The sequence below is a fragment of the Myzus persicae genome, unplaced genomic scaffold, assembly GCF_001856785.1.
Source record: "Myzus persicae strain clone G006 unplaced genomic scaffold, MPER_G0061.0, whole genome shotgun sequence".
Classification (NCBI taxonomy): Eukaryota; Metazoa; Arthropoda; class Insecta; order Hemiptera; family Aphididae; genus Myzus; species Myzus persicae.
In genome coordinates this window covers 1,052,721-1,069,533 of record NW_019101569.1, presented here as the reverse complement: position 1 = coordinate 1,069,533, position 16,813 = coordinate 1,052,721, and the positions used below count along the sequence as shown (strand labels likewise).

The 16,813-nt window shown below is 31.5% G+C and overlaps 1 protein-coding gene across 2 annotated transcripts in view; it reads left to right on the top strand.

The window, feature by feature from the left end:
* LOC111029626 (E3 ubiquitin-protein ligase TRIM9) overlaps window positions 1-16,056 on the top strand; it is a 69,877-nt gene extending 53,821 nt beyond the window's left edge. The window contains exons 2-10 of one of the 2 annotated variants that reach the window (XM_022308710.1): window positions 2,290-2,385; window positions 3,631-3,864; window positions 4,350-4,506; window positions 5,413-5,445; window positions 6,360-6,499; window positions 11,172-11,310; window positions 12,797-13,021; window positions 14,395-14,567; window positions 14,676-16,056. In XM_022308710.1, the coding sequence (XP_022164402.1) occupies window positions 2,290-2,385; window positions 3,631-3,864; window positions 4,350-4,506; window positions 5,413-5,445; window positions 6,360-6,499; window positions 11,172-11,310; window positions 12,797-13,021; window positions 14,395-14,567; window positions 14,676-14,795 (1,317 nt within the window). In that variant the 3' untranslated portion in view covers window positions 14,796-16,056. The remainder of the gene's footprint in view (window positions 1-2,289; window positions 2,386-3,630; window positions 3,865-4,349; window positions 4,507-5,412; window positions 5,446-6,359; window positions 6,500-11,171; window positions 11,311-12,796; window positions 13,022-14,394; window positions 14,568-14,675) is intronic. The other variant, XM_022308712.1, reaches the window with a different exon arrangement.
* The last annotated feature ends 757 nt before the right edge of the window (window positions 16,057-16,813 follow it).

Below are 16,813 nucleotides of genomic sequence, written 5' to 3'. Positions count from 1 at the left end.
CCACTGCCAATATACTGCGTAAGAACTATCCGGCGCAATCACCGTTATTATTATTTTCTTCGTAAAAAGTTATGTTATGCATCATATAAATATACTCGCGCGTATAATGTATTAATGTGTATAATTTATAAATACAATTAACCGCTTACTTAGTCGACTCACTTTGAGTCCATCAACCGAATGAGTCAATATGAGGCGAAAAGTCCAAGAATAAAAAAATTATTGTAATATATGCGTTGTAGTAAAACAAATTAATTTGGCTACGTATTGCCCATGAGTAGTAAGAACTTATAAATATTGTCATTGTTCATAATATACAGGTATTTATTTATTAATGTATTTTAAATATTTGTAGTCATTCATAATAAAGAAAAAATCATCAACATTATTAATTAATAACGACACAAATGGAAAAAAAACATACTTGTACTTGTTCCTTTATCATTTCAATGTATATCAAATCAATATTTTTAAAAACTTAAATACTTTTTGATGTGCTGATTCTAGAAAATAGTATTAATCTTCAAAATATATGCGTTAAAATTGGAATAATGAGGAAATATGCCCTTAAAAATACTCATTGACCTCATTAACCACAGTGCAGTAATATAGTGTGAGTCCATCAGACGAATGAGTCAATTTACTGTGAATTTAATAAGCGGTACGACTATACTGGATTCCACTGATAGTTGGTAAACTACTGGTAATATAGTAAAAAAAAAATGTAGTAAACACATAGGATGTGTCGCACGCGGCAAGGGAAATGTCATTCACGCCTCTCTTATAACGACCTCCGCGTGTTGTAGTGTAACATCATGTTTTTGTTAAAAAAACAACGCTGCACCAGTCGACTTGAATTTTGACTCAGTGTAATGTATCCTACAGCAGTGAATATTATATGTAAATGCCATCCCAGACATATTATTATATTCACAGTGCGATAGTAGGCACCGCCTACTATATGGTATACCTATAGGCTTTAACACGTGAAAAATCGATATTTTCACTGAAAGTTTTTTAATGGACGAGTGTTCACCTCCCTATGTATTATGTTTTTTAAATGTAATTACGGTGAGTGGTCCACATATTTAGGTAGGCATAACAACTAGATAGAGCCGACTAGGAATAAACGCCAAAGCCTATTGGCCCACTTTTCTTATCAAAAAGCATGTGACTCGTGATTACTGATTAATGAAGGATCGTATAAAAATTACTATATTAAAATTAACTTTAAGAATTCTTAAGTTCAGTATTGTATTTTACTTACTATAATATTATATAGATTTATAATATACAAAATTGCTTGAGGTTTTTTTGCACCACTGAAGAAGTGTTTGAACCATTTTTAAGGACTATTACCTTTATAATGTATAACCATTTAATAACTGAACAATTTTGAATAACTGGATTATTGGAGGAAAATGAGGGTTTGAGTATACCCGTTGTATCACTCTGTATATATATCTGTAGAGTATAGTCTCATACGATTGAACCCCGTGATGTATGTTTAACGCGGGTTGTTCACAGCATATATATTATATATATAGGTACAATATCCTCGTCCTGCGTAGAAAAACTAAAACTCTCGCAAATTATGAATTAAATTTCATTAGCCGCTGCCGAGCAAGCGCGTTTGTGCAACCCTGCGATGATGGTGATTATTAGGTACTCGATGTAAAATATATACATTTACAGGTCGATAATTGTGTATAAACGCATAGTGCCGCGCATGTAGCGAGGATAATTGGGTTATTGTGAATGAGACATCAAACTTCCGGAGTAAGTATATATAATATGGTTGTCAAATGCCTTGGGGTCGTTCAAAACGTGTAGTGCCCGGGCATATACAGCATACACACATATACATATACGATCACTCTATGTGGGGTCCTGCCCGCCGGGGTGTAAACGCTGCAGCAGTATGGATATGGAGGATGTATAATAGATCTCTCTGGGCGTACGCTCTACGCCCGCGCGTGTTCTATATATGTAAGTGAACTTGGACGGTATATTTGATGGAGTTCTACGCATAGTTTAATGGAACGTATCTTAATAAAAACAAAGGTTTATAAATTATATATATATAGCAGAAGGGTCGGGTGTAGCTAATAGCGTAATAATAGCTATATAATCTAATATATATATATACTGCATAATATGTAAATTACACAACGCGTTGCTAAGTCTTCGAACGGGTTGAGACGGATTCGTTCGGAGTGTGTGCATGCGTGTGTACAGTTAAAATGTTGCCCGGACAGCAATTTAATTTGTTTTATTCCATTTTTTCAGACGGAACTATCCCAGAACCTTCAACAATTGTCCGAAAAAGCTCGAACCACTACAGAGTTCATTCAGAGGTTAAAGCAAATGTCTGAAAAACTTAACGTAAGTCACTGCGGCTACTATATTTATTAATACATATTATGCATATCATCATTAATCATCATCATCACTGTAAGCATTTATAACTCTACTATAGAGTCTGCCGCCATCACTATATATCCCTCCCTCCATTTCTCCTGATGTTGAACAATTTCCTTTCAATCTTGCAATCCCCAGAGTTTTAAGATCCTTTTCTACTACTTACTTCTTATACCCCTCCATCGTTCTATCTCTATAGGTCTTTTCCTTATTAATTCATTATAATACTATGTAATATAATACACGTCTACGCGTAGAAAATCATAGACAAACGATTATTGTTTATCGTGCAGCGTAATATTTCAATAAATTGCTGTACAATTAGCTGCGATCGAAAATTACGGGAGTGCATATTTTAATTATGCATGACGTGTACTCGTTGTTCGGTGATTTCGATTTTTGGTCGTGTTTTCTTCGGTATATCATATTTTAATGGAAGTTAATTGAAAAACAAATTTAAATTCGTGGAATCGAGAACAATACAATATTTAATTGCGCTCGATGTTGATGTCACAAATAATATTGTTTTATAATACAATCGACGAGCGCGTGTAATTCTACACAAAACGCGTGCATTAAACGTGTATACTGCTGCAGTATAATATTGTATTCTAGTATTCTACACACTGACAAAACCGACCAAGCATAATATTTATGCGCTGTAGTGCAGTCACGAATATAAAAAGTTCTTTCTTATTTTTCTGTGCGTTTCGAGTTATTCTTTGGCGGGTTCAATTTAGGTATATTTGTCCGTTGCGAAGGGGGGGGGGGTGATAAAAATCGATCTTTAACTTCGCATAATATAATATAATAAGTCTTCATTCGTCGTGCAAGTGGTAGCGGTCGTAAAACACGAAAAGCCCAAACTAGACGAACGTGCACGTCGTCCACGACCCGCTGTATGTATATATACACATTATATCTATATTATAATATACATATACGGCGGAGTACGCGACTTGGTGTTGCTGGGCACGTATAACAAGTAACAACACTCCTACGAATAAATATATATTATATGAGTTTGCGGCAGGATCCAATTTGTCCAAGAGTCTGCGACTTGCTTAACCGCGGTATATAACTACCTATATACTTATAACAAGCCCATAATGTGTAGCGGAGTGTCATGGGAGGAGTGTGTTGTATAGTCGGTGCTTTAGAGGAGAGAAGATGGAACGCCTAACCATATTGTTGGGTTTGTGTTTGCAGGGCGAGTGCGAAGAACTGGAGCGACAAGTGGACGCCAGGTGTGACGCGCTGATCCGGTCCATCGAGAGGCGGAGGCAGTGGCTGATCGACGCGGTGCGACAGGATAAGGAGATCAAACAGCGATCGCTCAAGGATCACGTGACCAGCTGTACGTGCAAGCTGCAGAAAACCACGTCCCTATTGCAGTTCTGCATAGAGGCCCTCAAAGAGAACGATCCCGTTTCGTTTTTACAAGTAAGCAATAGCGTGATTTCGATTTGTTCGCTCACTGGGCTTAGACAATTTTGAACCAAATAACAGACCCGTCAGCTGGTCCCGGGACCCGCTGCTCTTCCCTCACAATCCAATACAAAACCAAACATTTCCCCAACTACGAGTATCGTGTAGAGCGTTGTTTTCGGAGGGCCTGATTTTAACTTTCCTTAAGGGGCATGACCCCTCTGGTTCCCCCAAATTTTGCTATGATAGATCGTGTTACAAGTCGTATAACGTACTACATCGAACAATATATCATGGGGGTCGTACAAGCCCACACGCTGCACACACTCTGTATAATATAACCTATACACACGTGTCAGCCGGCGTTTTCGTGATAACCCGTATGCTCGTATACCTGCAACACTACATTAAATTATATTATATTATTATGATAACATAATATTGTTATGTATGGAAACTTATCGTGTCATGTTTCTGTTGTTCCCCTGTGCGTTCTGCAGGTTGGGTCCATGTTGATAGCCAGAGTTTCGAACACTGACATGACCTGGCACAAGGACGTGTTGCCGTCTCCTCGTTCGTATCACCAGCTGGATTTGACCCTGGACGATAACACGGTGTTGAAAGCTATCGAACACATGAACTTTATACAAATGAAAAGTACGTAGTTTACACACACAAATACACAATGCTGCATTTAACGTTAATAGTTAATTACACACACGCATTCAAACTTGTATTACATGTTAAAAATATACTTATGTGTAATTTATCGCGTGCGTTATAAAGTCACCAAGTCATTTTGTCTAAATTTTACTTTAAGAGCATATTTTTTTATTCAATACCAAGAAAATTTTATCATTAACATTTATCTACAAAAATATTAATTGTGTATCATAATACATGCGTTTAAGTTTATGAAAATCGTTATGGGTAACTACCTATAATTTTTGAAGCATGATGCTTCGTGCTAGCTTACTGAAGCTAGCCAACTTTTCGTAAACCTACTTGGTCATTTAGTTTAAATACTCAGTTGATTTTTATTGAACGCGCGTGATATGATGAGTCATATAATGTATATAATACGGTTAACAGAGTAATACAACACTTATATATTAGACACACATATAATAATATGCAATCTTGTAAAAAGATAATTTAAAATAATTAAAATTAAATACAGTCGTTTAAAAATTATATAAGAAAAAAATATTTTAGAAATACTAGGGAAAAATTTAAGTACAAAATTAAATTTCAAAATTTTTTTTTTGGTTGTCAAAATGTTTTATCAAATCAGCTTTTTAATGGAATAATAATAGCCGATAATCAACAATCAATATTTATGATTATCTTTGTTGAAGAAATGTATTCTACAATAGTAAGGTAATAAGACGTATTGCAAGATCTATCGACTTAATTGTACTTTGATTGAAAAGTGTATTAGATATTAGCTTTACGAGATTGTTAATATGTTATATGTGTGTAGTATTTTACACCGCTAAATTATTATAATATACTAAACAAATAAACTATTGTTTTTTTACCGCTTACACTAACCTTGTAAAGCTATCGGGGACGGAGAAGACATGAAGGCAACAGGTATAACCATAATACTTAATATATCTTATATTGTATATGTACTATATGGGGTGATCTATTAGAGCGTCACTCTTTTTTTCAGAAAACACTATTGCGTCTTTTAAAAATATTTCTTTAAGGTACCTGTGCATAATTTTAAGATGTTAAAAAATGATATTTTAGGAAAAAAAAATATTTTTCCTTTTATTTTTATCGTCTTTTAAGTTTTTACTCTTTTAAACGACACTATTCATTTTTAATTTAATATTCCAAGTATTTTGATCTATAAAAATCAAATTTCGGACAAGCAGTCTATTACTTATTAGTACTTATTTAAGTTTTAAATGGGTGGAGACTTACGTTTAGCGGGGTCCGCTGTACGGCTGTACAACTCTCATTTAAATTTCAATTATCTATAACTCATAAAGTCATAAAATGTTCTTCCAAAATTCGATTTGTATGGATTAAAATACTCCTAATAATATTCTATTACGGATATGAACATTAAAAAATTCCTTTCGTCATTAATAAAAAAAAATATGAAGTTTGAAAAATGATGGCGATCAAAACTAGTAAAAAATATTTTCAAAACCAAACGTTAATAGTTTTTGAAATCATGAGTGCTTTACTTTAATTGGATCACCCGATATAGGTATATCATCCGTGTCGAAATATATGTGGTATACTTAATATATTCTTATGTATACCGTTGTACGGTTTTTACCGAAATCATGGTTGTATAGTGATACTCACAAATGCATGCGACGGTTTTATATTTTTATAATATTTATAACATATGCGTACATAGCTGCTCTGTACTAACCCACAGTGCGGTGTTTTCGGCCGTTTTGCCATAAATAATATAATAATATTATATACTTATCGTACGTGCGTCGTCTTCGAACAACATACTTACGTTTTTCTTGTGTGTTTAGCTCCGAGCGCGGCGCTGATCATCGCCGAAGAGTGCAGCGCCGAGAACAATAGCGTAACGATCGCGTGGCAACCTCCGGCTTCTTCGTACGTCGAAGGCTACGTGTTGGAACTGGACGACGGAAACGGCGGAGACTTCAGGGTTTGTACAACAAAAACAACAATAATAATAATAATAATAATAATAATAATATCCTCTCGGCGGATCGATTTTTGTCGAAAAACTATGTGTGTGTAGTGTGTACCTATACGATGTCCGGAATCATTATAGAAAACTAATTACCCCCGGCGTCGGACTGCCGACGCTCGAGCGGTTGTACTGCGCGAATTAAGATTAACGATCGGTTGTCGTCCTCTATTATTGTTGTCACAGGCGAGATTATTACGGTTTTATACAATGTGGTCCATTTCACACGGCTCTATTGCTTAATTTCCTGTACCTAAGTCAATTTTCATGTTTTTTGAAAATAATGTTTTTATTTGCATATAGCTTGAAGTATTTATTTTGAAACTCTACACGCATTCTGCGTATACCTATATATTACATTTTTTACCACCGTAGTATATTTGCTGCTGATTGTGAAATCAATAACGACTTTAATTGGGTAAAATATTATATTTCTTTCATTCTTTCTAAAAGTAAAGTGTTAGTAAATTTATTAATATTTTAAACTATATCCCTATACTAAGTATGGTACTCCCATTATTTCAAATTTTGAAAAAAAAATTTTACTTTATTATAAGTTGTTAGAAAACAAATTTTTTATATATGTTTTGTAAAAATGTTGTTTTGGAACCACTTAAAATTATGCAAAAGGTATATTTTCAAAAACTTCTGTTATACAGTGTTAATTGGACCACCCCGCAGGTAAAATCAAACATAAAAAGCAGACTTAGTATATAAATTAATGTAAGCAGTTATAAAACGTACCACCCCGTAGATTATATGCGCTCGGCAAAAAAAAACAACAAAAGTTTCATTATTCTTCCGTCTTAAAACAATATTTTTTTTTTACAAAATGATAAATTGCCGTTGAAAATATAATAACATGGCATAATATATATTGTGCGACGGTACAAAGTTTCGATTTACGAATACTGTGTCCTGTTGCAATAAAAGTGTAGTCGTTGGCGGGGAAAAGTGGTATAGATGGGTTTTCATGTTCAATCCCGGCGGCTGTACATTTGTTCGAAAGACGCGTCCTAGAATGTCTGAAGACTGAAGGAAACGTTAATCGCGACGTCTGGACGCGCAGTAAGCTCGGCATTTTTGTAAACAATGTCATTGGTCGTTGATGGATTTTAAATTACAGAACGACACATCTGAGTTCCAATAACAACACTTCGCAGCTCACAAAATGTAAACCATTATATTATTATGTATATAAGGATTGCCGTCGGCGCATGGACATTTTTTGTTGTTGCTTTTGCAGTAGGTATATACAAAATACCATTGAATTTTAATAACATATAACATCAATATAATATACGTATGCGTGTTTCTACGAAATTGTAACAAAAAAAAAAAATAATAATAATAATACACGCCGAGAAAACAATAGATTTTTTATATCGCATTTTTTCTTTCGCGAGTGTATACAATATCGAATATACATGCATAAAATAATTGGTATAACACGTTGGAATAGTAATATATTGATTTTTGTCTTTCTTAAAATCACACAAACAGAATAATATCGCAAAAAAAAAATAGTTAGTTGATTATAATATGCACATAACCTCAACGTGACTGGCAGACCAAATATCTATTATTTCGCTTTTATGGCCCGTTATAGACGTGCAAGTCAACATAAACTCGATGCCATTCATATAAATGTATACTAAAAAATATATAAACCACTTTAATATGTATTTTTTTGTTTTATCTAAATCGAAATTAATATAGCTTGCGACCTAACTGTATTATATGATCGCTAAATTGCATTTTATGAAACCATAAATCGTTTCTAGATGTCGATAAAATATATAAACATGCATATTGCATAGACATAACGATGAATTTCCAACTCCACGAAATGAAAGCGGGGTTTAAACAAACCATTATTTTGTTGTATAGTATATTATATGTTTTAAGTTTTTACGGAATGTTTTTTCGTTGTATGCATTATGACAGTTATTTTCCTATTTTGCATAGTGGGTATACATTGGACAACTCTTTAATAGGTGCAGTCAATACTACACCTTAAATGATAATTACTCTGCGTTTTCAACTAATAGTCAAATAATAGTTATTTCGTCAATACAAATTTCTAATTTAAATTAGTTCCGTGTTCAACTTAAATTTAAAAAAAAATGTATCCAAATTATAATATAATATATTATAATCCACTCTAGTAAAAATTAAATCATGCTGACGATAGCATAAATATGTGTATATATTCGGCAATAGGTATAGCTAGGTATCGATCAAATATTTTCATTAAAGCTGGTACAACGTAATTCTGTATTTTTACAGTATTATATGGAAGTAAATTGACTGTTGAGTTATTATAAGCTTAGGAAAATAAGTGTGTAAATTCGAAATGGACATCTAGTTATTTATACACGAATATTTGGCATATTTTGGAGTTTAGGGACCGTCCTCTGTTATTAATGGTCGCAGTAAAATGTTTTTATGAAATCACCATAACCATAACCATTCTATAAAAATAACCTTTAGACCACTATAATTTATTAGGGAGGGTACAAATATGTTCCAGGCAACGCTATACTTAACATATCTACTTATACGCTTGCTGCAGTGTTTTAAAAACGAAATTAAATATTTTGTCATATTTATAAATGAATTATAATTTACGTATATTATTGAGTGTTAATAATATCTAAATAAATACGTAGAAGATTGGTGATATTATGTATTTGAATGTTTTGATATCTGTGAAATTGACCTTTCATTCTAAAAACACTACGTTGGAAAACGATCAAAGTTCTATTAATTTGGTTTAATTCCATTAAACTTATCTTTGAAGATTTTAATAAATACCTTCCTTATTAGTTATGATTGAGTTACAAATTCCGTGGAAAAATAATTGTTTTTTTTTAGGAAAATAGTTAATATATTTTAGAAGTTTTGTATTACAACAGTTGGTTTCTTTATCGCGGTCCAATGTTAATTGATCTGGTAATTACTAATTATCGTTATACTATTTATACCAACACGCACATTCCTAATATTATACTGACTAATGAGTATTGAATATTAATGGCATAATACTACATCAGTAATAATTGATAGTAAAGCACTTAATATCTATATATTGTGTTTAAAATTTAAAATTTTATTGTTTTCCAGTTGCATGACTCATAAATCATAATAATCAAGCAATTTAAATTTTCAACTATGACTTTGTTTTTGTTTATATGTTTGTATACTTTTCAAAATTAATAAGAATTTGTTCATTTTCATACCTAAAAGTTAAAAACCATTTAATATTTTACAAAAGTAGGTAAAACGTGTGCATGAAAATGTAATATTCCTTTCAAATCAATATTTTATATCGAGTAGAAATCAATTATCATTAATTGGCAGGTAGTCTCCGACATTCAACTTTTGAAAGAAAACCAATGAAAACCTTATTGTTGCATGTGACATTTGAACAAGTAAAATTGCTATTTACTAAAATGTTTACATTACGTAAGTGAACCCAAACCACAATATTATTATCTCAATTCCATTTCGTTGTAATTACCAGTCGAATACTAAAAAATCGAAACCCTCAAACAAAAGGTGGTACATTTACTTTCTTTTTTAGTTACACTGCGTTTACTATAAAATAATATTCCTACCTATGATCAATGAAATACAATTATGTTGCGTTGAAACTTGGAAGTGGCGACCAAAAATAACATAATTTGTATAATGGGGAAGTAGCTCGTATTTGTAGGAATGGGAGTAGGTATTATGCACAATACACGCCGTGTATGAAATAGCTAGTTTTATTCATGTATCTCACAAAGTAAGAAAATAATCGTTTTTCCTTATCGTATGAAACCGTTTTGGCTGGATATATTTTTTTTTCACTGTAAACTAAAAAACGTAATACTACTTTCATTATTAAATTTCAATAATTTAGTATATTAATGTATAGCGTAATATTATAGTACACTTTTCTTATAAAATACAATATGTGCCATAAAAACCCGCGTTGGCTGAATACTTTATGGTAAATTAAAAATTGTAATATTTTCATCATTAAATTTCAATAATTTATTAAATGGTACTCTTATCTTATAAAACATATATTTCTTTTTTCGTTAGCTGTTTAGGATATAGATAAATAGTTGTTAGGTATAATTCAGTATATAAGTAGATACTGTTAAAATCCAAATTTTAATTATTTCATTATAAAGCTTTTTGAATTAAAATTATTAACTTTATCAGTTTAGAATGATTTTTCTGAAATAACTTCTATATAAATTAAACTCTAAAATACGGGTTATATTAATTTTATTTAAGTATATCTGCCTACCCATACATTTGATGTTGTTGAATACATTTTTCATTGAGTTTCTCGTAGATGCATTAAATATATGACACATTATTTATCATTTATGTAAATATTTTAAATTTTTGAATACTATTTGGTTTTTTACGGCATCATAAAACAGGACGAAAATAAAATACCGTCCATCGGTAATAATTTTCTATTGTTAACAATATACTTTATTGAAGATGTGTAGTGTGTATATTTTTTCGATTAAAATTAAATTATTATCCGCCTGAAGCCTCCCTTTATAATATTCGGTGTTGTTGAATTAATTCGACCGTAATATATTTGTTTTTGCGTATACAGGAGGTGTATTGCGGCACGGAAACCATCTGCACCGTTGACGGGTTACACTTCAATTGCACGTACAACGCTCGAGTAAAAGCGTTCAACAGCGCGGGCGAAGGCGAGTACAGCGAAGTAATCGGATTGCAAACTTCTGAAGGTATAATATTAAATAATATATATATATATACATATTATATTAAGTTACAGAATCGATCTACTCTCGACAATATATTAGTACATTTATAATATGTATAGGTACAACTAGTATTGGATTAAAATAAATTGCGTCTCTAGACTGGGTTTTTTTTATAATTCTTAATAAAATAAAAAAAGTGTTATATGTACAGAAATCGGGTAGTTGGTACGCAGGGCTCGATGGTGAGTGGATAGATTGTGTTTAAATTTTAAAGTGACATTGAAGCATCGCACTCGGAAAACGATCTTGATCGGTGCTCGGTTTATTACTGGTTTTATTGAATTATATGTAAGTTTATATATAACTCAATGGAATGCATGTCGTATCGAATACATCGAGTAACGATCAACGAATATAATATGGTTGACTACTCAGATTATTGGAAACTCATAATGTTGGATTATTATAGGCCATTGTTCAAATTTTAAATTTAATAACCAACATTATAGGCGAGATTTTTAAAGATGATTCGGACTTTTAAATATATTTATATAGTTATAGAAAGCGATAGCGGTAGAGGCAGTATTTTATCGTGTAAATATTTCATAAATGTGCTCTAATAGAACAATTTAATAAAGTTTTTAATTACCTACTTATAGTTGAAGTAATATATGGACGAGATTGTACTTAACTTCTAGTTTTAAGAGTTAAGAACTTTTGATTCTATAAAATAAAACAATTTTTTAATTCTTTAACGGCTTTGTTAGTGCAACAGCACTTTATAATTTAATATTATCTTATCTTTTTTCGATATTTTTCTTTGATTTACTTGTTATCTATGCGGAAAAATTTCAAAAACAATCTCTCACCTTGTACCATCTGCGTTTGATTTTCAATTTACTTTCTCAAAACTTTGGTAGTTCAGAACCCAGAGAACAATTGCAATTAAAACTCGATTAATGTACCGTCACTCTATTATATAGCGGGGGCGTTCTATTAAAAGTTGAAAACCTAGGGGTACTTTTCTATATTTTACTGATGAACGAATACGAAAAAATGTTTAACTTTCTGTGCTTTCCCATGGACGGTATATTACTGTATTTTTGAGTACAAATGGAAAATTCATCATTGACATTTAAAAAATGACTAAATTCTGTTGTACATTTTATAAATTACTACTTATATAAATATTTAAAAGAAACTTCCGATTGTTCAACAGTTGTATAGTTTATTGATCTATATTGTTCGATTTTAATATTAAAATATTATGAGTTGAAAAATATGTGATGGGAATTATTGTAAAATCTCAATCCTTCGTTCTCTTTTGTATATTATAGTATGTGTGAAATTAAAGTATAGTACCTATATAATTGGTATTTTGAAGTGTCATATAAACTTTAAAGACCTCGGGGGTGAGAACGTTTTAAATACAGTAGGCACCTATGTGCACTCTACTGCGCTTATATAATAATGATTAATGACCGTTGAATGCATTTTTTTTTTACAGTGGCTTGGTTCACGTTCGACCCGTGCTTGAGCTCGCCCGAGCTGTGCTTCACGCCTGACAATATGACGGTGACTTGCGAAGGATTCGAGCACCGCGTGGCCCTGGGAAGCGTCGGGTTCTCCAGAGGAGTCCATTACTGGGAATTTACAATCGATCGGTACGACGCCGATACCGATCCGAGTTTCGGCGTGGCCAGACTTGATGTGTCCAAGGAGGAAATGCTAGGTACTTATACGGATTAAACATTTAGTACAATGTTTGTCAAACTGTTTGGTTGCACGAATCCTAAAGCCGATCGCGTCACGCACACTGATTTACTTTATTGCTGGCTTTACGCACTCTGCCATTCGAAATAATATTTTTAAAATATTTTTAATATCAATAATCAAGACATCATAACAAGACGTAATTGTACGATTTATAATGATATATTATCTAATCATAAAATCAGAGTAAGGGGTAGGGCGACGGTGTCGGTGGTCTGGCTCATACCTACCCCTCGTAATTTTTAAATATTGTGTGTTAACTTTTTAGTTTACTAAAAATCAAACTATTTTTATGACTTAATAACTTTTTAAATTGAGAGGACGCTACAGTCGCATGTGTTGTTTCCGGAAGGCTACAGTTTTAAGTTATAACTTGGAAACCATATTTTCGCGATGAATAGAAGGTAATTTGAAGATATACTGTGTCATAGCGTTTTTACTTTTTTGATAAGACCAATACTTCAAAAGTTATTGTTTGAAAAACGTGGAAATATCTTATTTTCGAAAGTATTTTACCATTTGTATTATTAATGATAGCAAAGAAATAAAAATACAACACAGAAAATATTATCTTCCATACTGTGTAAATTTGGTGTTTACTAGGATTACTGACTGAGTGGTTCTATCCTACGTAAAGCAGTTTTTGCTATGTTATACATTTGTAAGAAAGAGACAACACATGCAAGTATATCGTTCTCTTATTCGAGTAAAATAGAATCTCTGACTTGGCCAGCTTTGATTAAATGTAGTAAGACATCTCAGATTTTTACCATACATTTTAAGTAGATACATACAGAGATTTCAAATATGACATTTTGTACATTTTGTACATTTGTGTATATTTATTTTATAGGCTAATTAAGGCGTTAATTGTAGACAAATATTTGTGTGCAACAATAGTAATTAATATTTAATTAAAATGATACACAATCAATTTATATATGAACATGTATACCATGTATCCACAAAAACTGAGTACACCCTATAACTCAGTTACATACTTTACTCTGTACCCTAATCATATTTTAAAATTCTGTCTGCTGGAGATTGGTGATCGAAAAGTCTAATTTTATGTCCGGCAAACAGAATTCAAAAATATGTATTGGGTACTGAGTAATATTTGTAATTAATTAAATAGTGTACCCTTTTTTCACAGACACACAGTGTATAATTTTTTTTTAGTGGTGTAGTGTGGGATAAAACTAATGAAGCTTCCCTATAAACGTATTCCTATTTTGTTTGCAGCTCACACACTCCAACCTTTGGGTCATAGGGCCAAGGTTACTGTTGTTGTCTTTAGGTACTAACACTTTAATTCACTTTTTGTTTTAGGAAAAGATGAATCTGGTTGGAGCATGTACATCGACAAGCAGAGGTCTTGGTTCATGCACTGCCGCAGTCATGAACAGAGGTGTGAGGGTGGCATCCTGGTAGGATCCACGGTTGGCGTTCTCCTGGACCTGAACAAACACCAATTATCTTTTTTTGTCAATGATGAACCCCAAGTAAGGATTGACATCTGAAAATGTGTTTAATATTTCAATCTTAGAGCCTGCATGTTAATATAGGATTCACTGCAATTGTTGTCTATATCTTTTTTTGTTTTTGTATAGGGTCCAGTGGCATTTAATGGCCTGTATGGCGTCTTCTATCCAGCAGTCAGTGTCAACAGAGGTGTCGCTGTTACGTTGCATACAGCTCTCGATGTTCCCAGTGACTTAGAAGACTGTTAGAACTTTTTGAGTAAAGCGTACATACATAGTAATATAAAGGATGTATTGTTATGTAGGTACCCAATTTATGAGGTTTTTTTTTAATCATAAGTGTATTTTTTATTTAAAGTTTCTATCAAAAGTTATACGAGTCCAATATTTTATATTTGTACGTATGTGTATATGTATAATTATTGTGTATTTTTTTTCTTCAATTTATCATTATCTCAAGAGTAAATTTAACTTGAACAGGGTGGGAAAGTTGTTTTTTGATCACTACAATATACAATATGTACACTGCGTATTTTTCCCTTCCAATTTGCTTAAAGGAACTAATGTATTTTTAGTTACGCAATAATATTATTGTGATTATAATATTATGTTATTATGTACTTATACTGTTCGGCTGTTCAAATATTTATGATATGTTTTGGATGTACGAAAAATTGGACAAGCAAACCAAACGATTATAATGATGACACACCGTTATTGTGATTATTTAATTTTACTTTTGACTATATCCATTTTTGTGCCCTTAGTTTAGTTTATATATATACCTATATTTTAACTAGTAGACATATCAATTAAATATTGTTCTTTTGCATTCTATATTACCTACTAGTAGTTGTTTAAGTTATATAATAGCATAGTAGTGTATTTATTAAGTAAATATTATATCTATTTTTTATTTTATTATTATTATGTACAACAGTTCATTATTCTATAGTCCATTCAAAGCATTGTTCACAACCACTCGGGTATTAAAACTAAACAAAAAAAAAAAAACCAAACCCCCGAAGCTGTTTGAGGCGTTATTGTGTTATGAATTTTGAATGTTCTTTACATGTTGTAGTGACGTAATTTAAATGAAATGTATTAGGTTAAAATAGGTTTAGTTGTTTTTAATTTTATACATCTAGTCAAATAGATTTAGATTTCATATTATGATTTATCATAAAGACTGATGGATATGCGACAAGAAACAAAAAAAATTTAGAATACCAATGTCAGTGTTACTATTTTCAGTTCTAACGCATCTATAATAGAGGAGATTAAATCTCATCTATGATAACTATCCAACCAACCAAGTTATTGTTTTTAAATCTCATTTAGTGATCATTAGTGTCCATCACGATTGTTTCAGCTTTCTTTCTCAATTTCAATTGCTGAACAAGCAAAGTAATATACTCTAGCATTTAAGGTTTAACAACAATATTCTATTATAGTATTTTATGTTGACGTTGGGTCAAACATTTTTTTTTTTTTAATTTCCAAGTCCAACGTAAAGGTGTTTTATATTAAAATATGTCTTGTTGTGTAAGTAACACAATTGATTTTTTTTTTTTCAAAAATTCCAATTAATACTGTCGAAAAAAAAGTAGTAGTAAAAGAAACACACATATATGATATGTATTGTTGAATTGTGTCAATTAACTTTACTATAGAATCCATTCAATTACTCTTATTGATAATCTGGTTATAATAGTTATAACGTTGTACTTGTGTACTTGATTATACATTATGTACATTTATACACTATAGCGTTTTATGTCTGTACAATATATTTGTATTATACTTATACACATTTTATGTCAACAATATATTATACATAATTATTAATTGTTATGTAACATGATTTATTTGTAAATTTGTAATACTTAACATTTAAGTTTGGAAATGGAAAACAATAATAATTAATATTATTGTTTTTGATTCTTATACTCTACTATATATAGTATATTATACTGTAAATCACAGAATATAATATGGTACTTTGAATCGTTGTGTTATAACTTCATGAATATTATCCCTGATATCCTTAAATAATTATTGTGAAATGTAGATTATATTATCCATCATCATTATCCAGGTGTTAAGTGTGAAACATGTGTTTGTGTACACCTTTATTTTTTTACGGTAAATCAATGACTGGGGAAAACTCTTAGTTCCCTCAATTTATATACCTTAAAGTATTCAATTTTAATTAAACAATTGTTTTGAAATAAAATATCAAAATAATCTTGTAGATCCTAGTATGT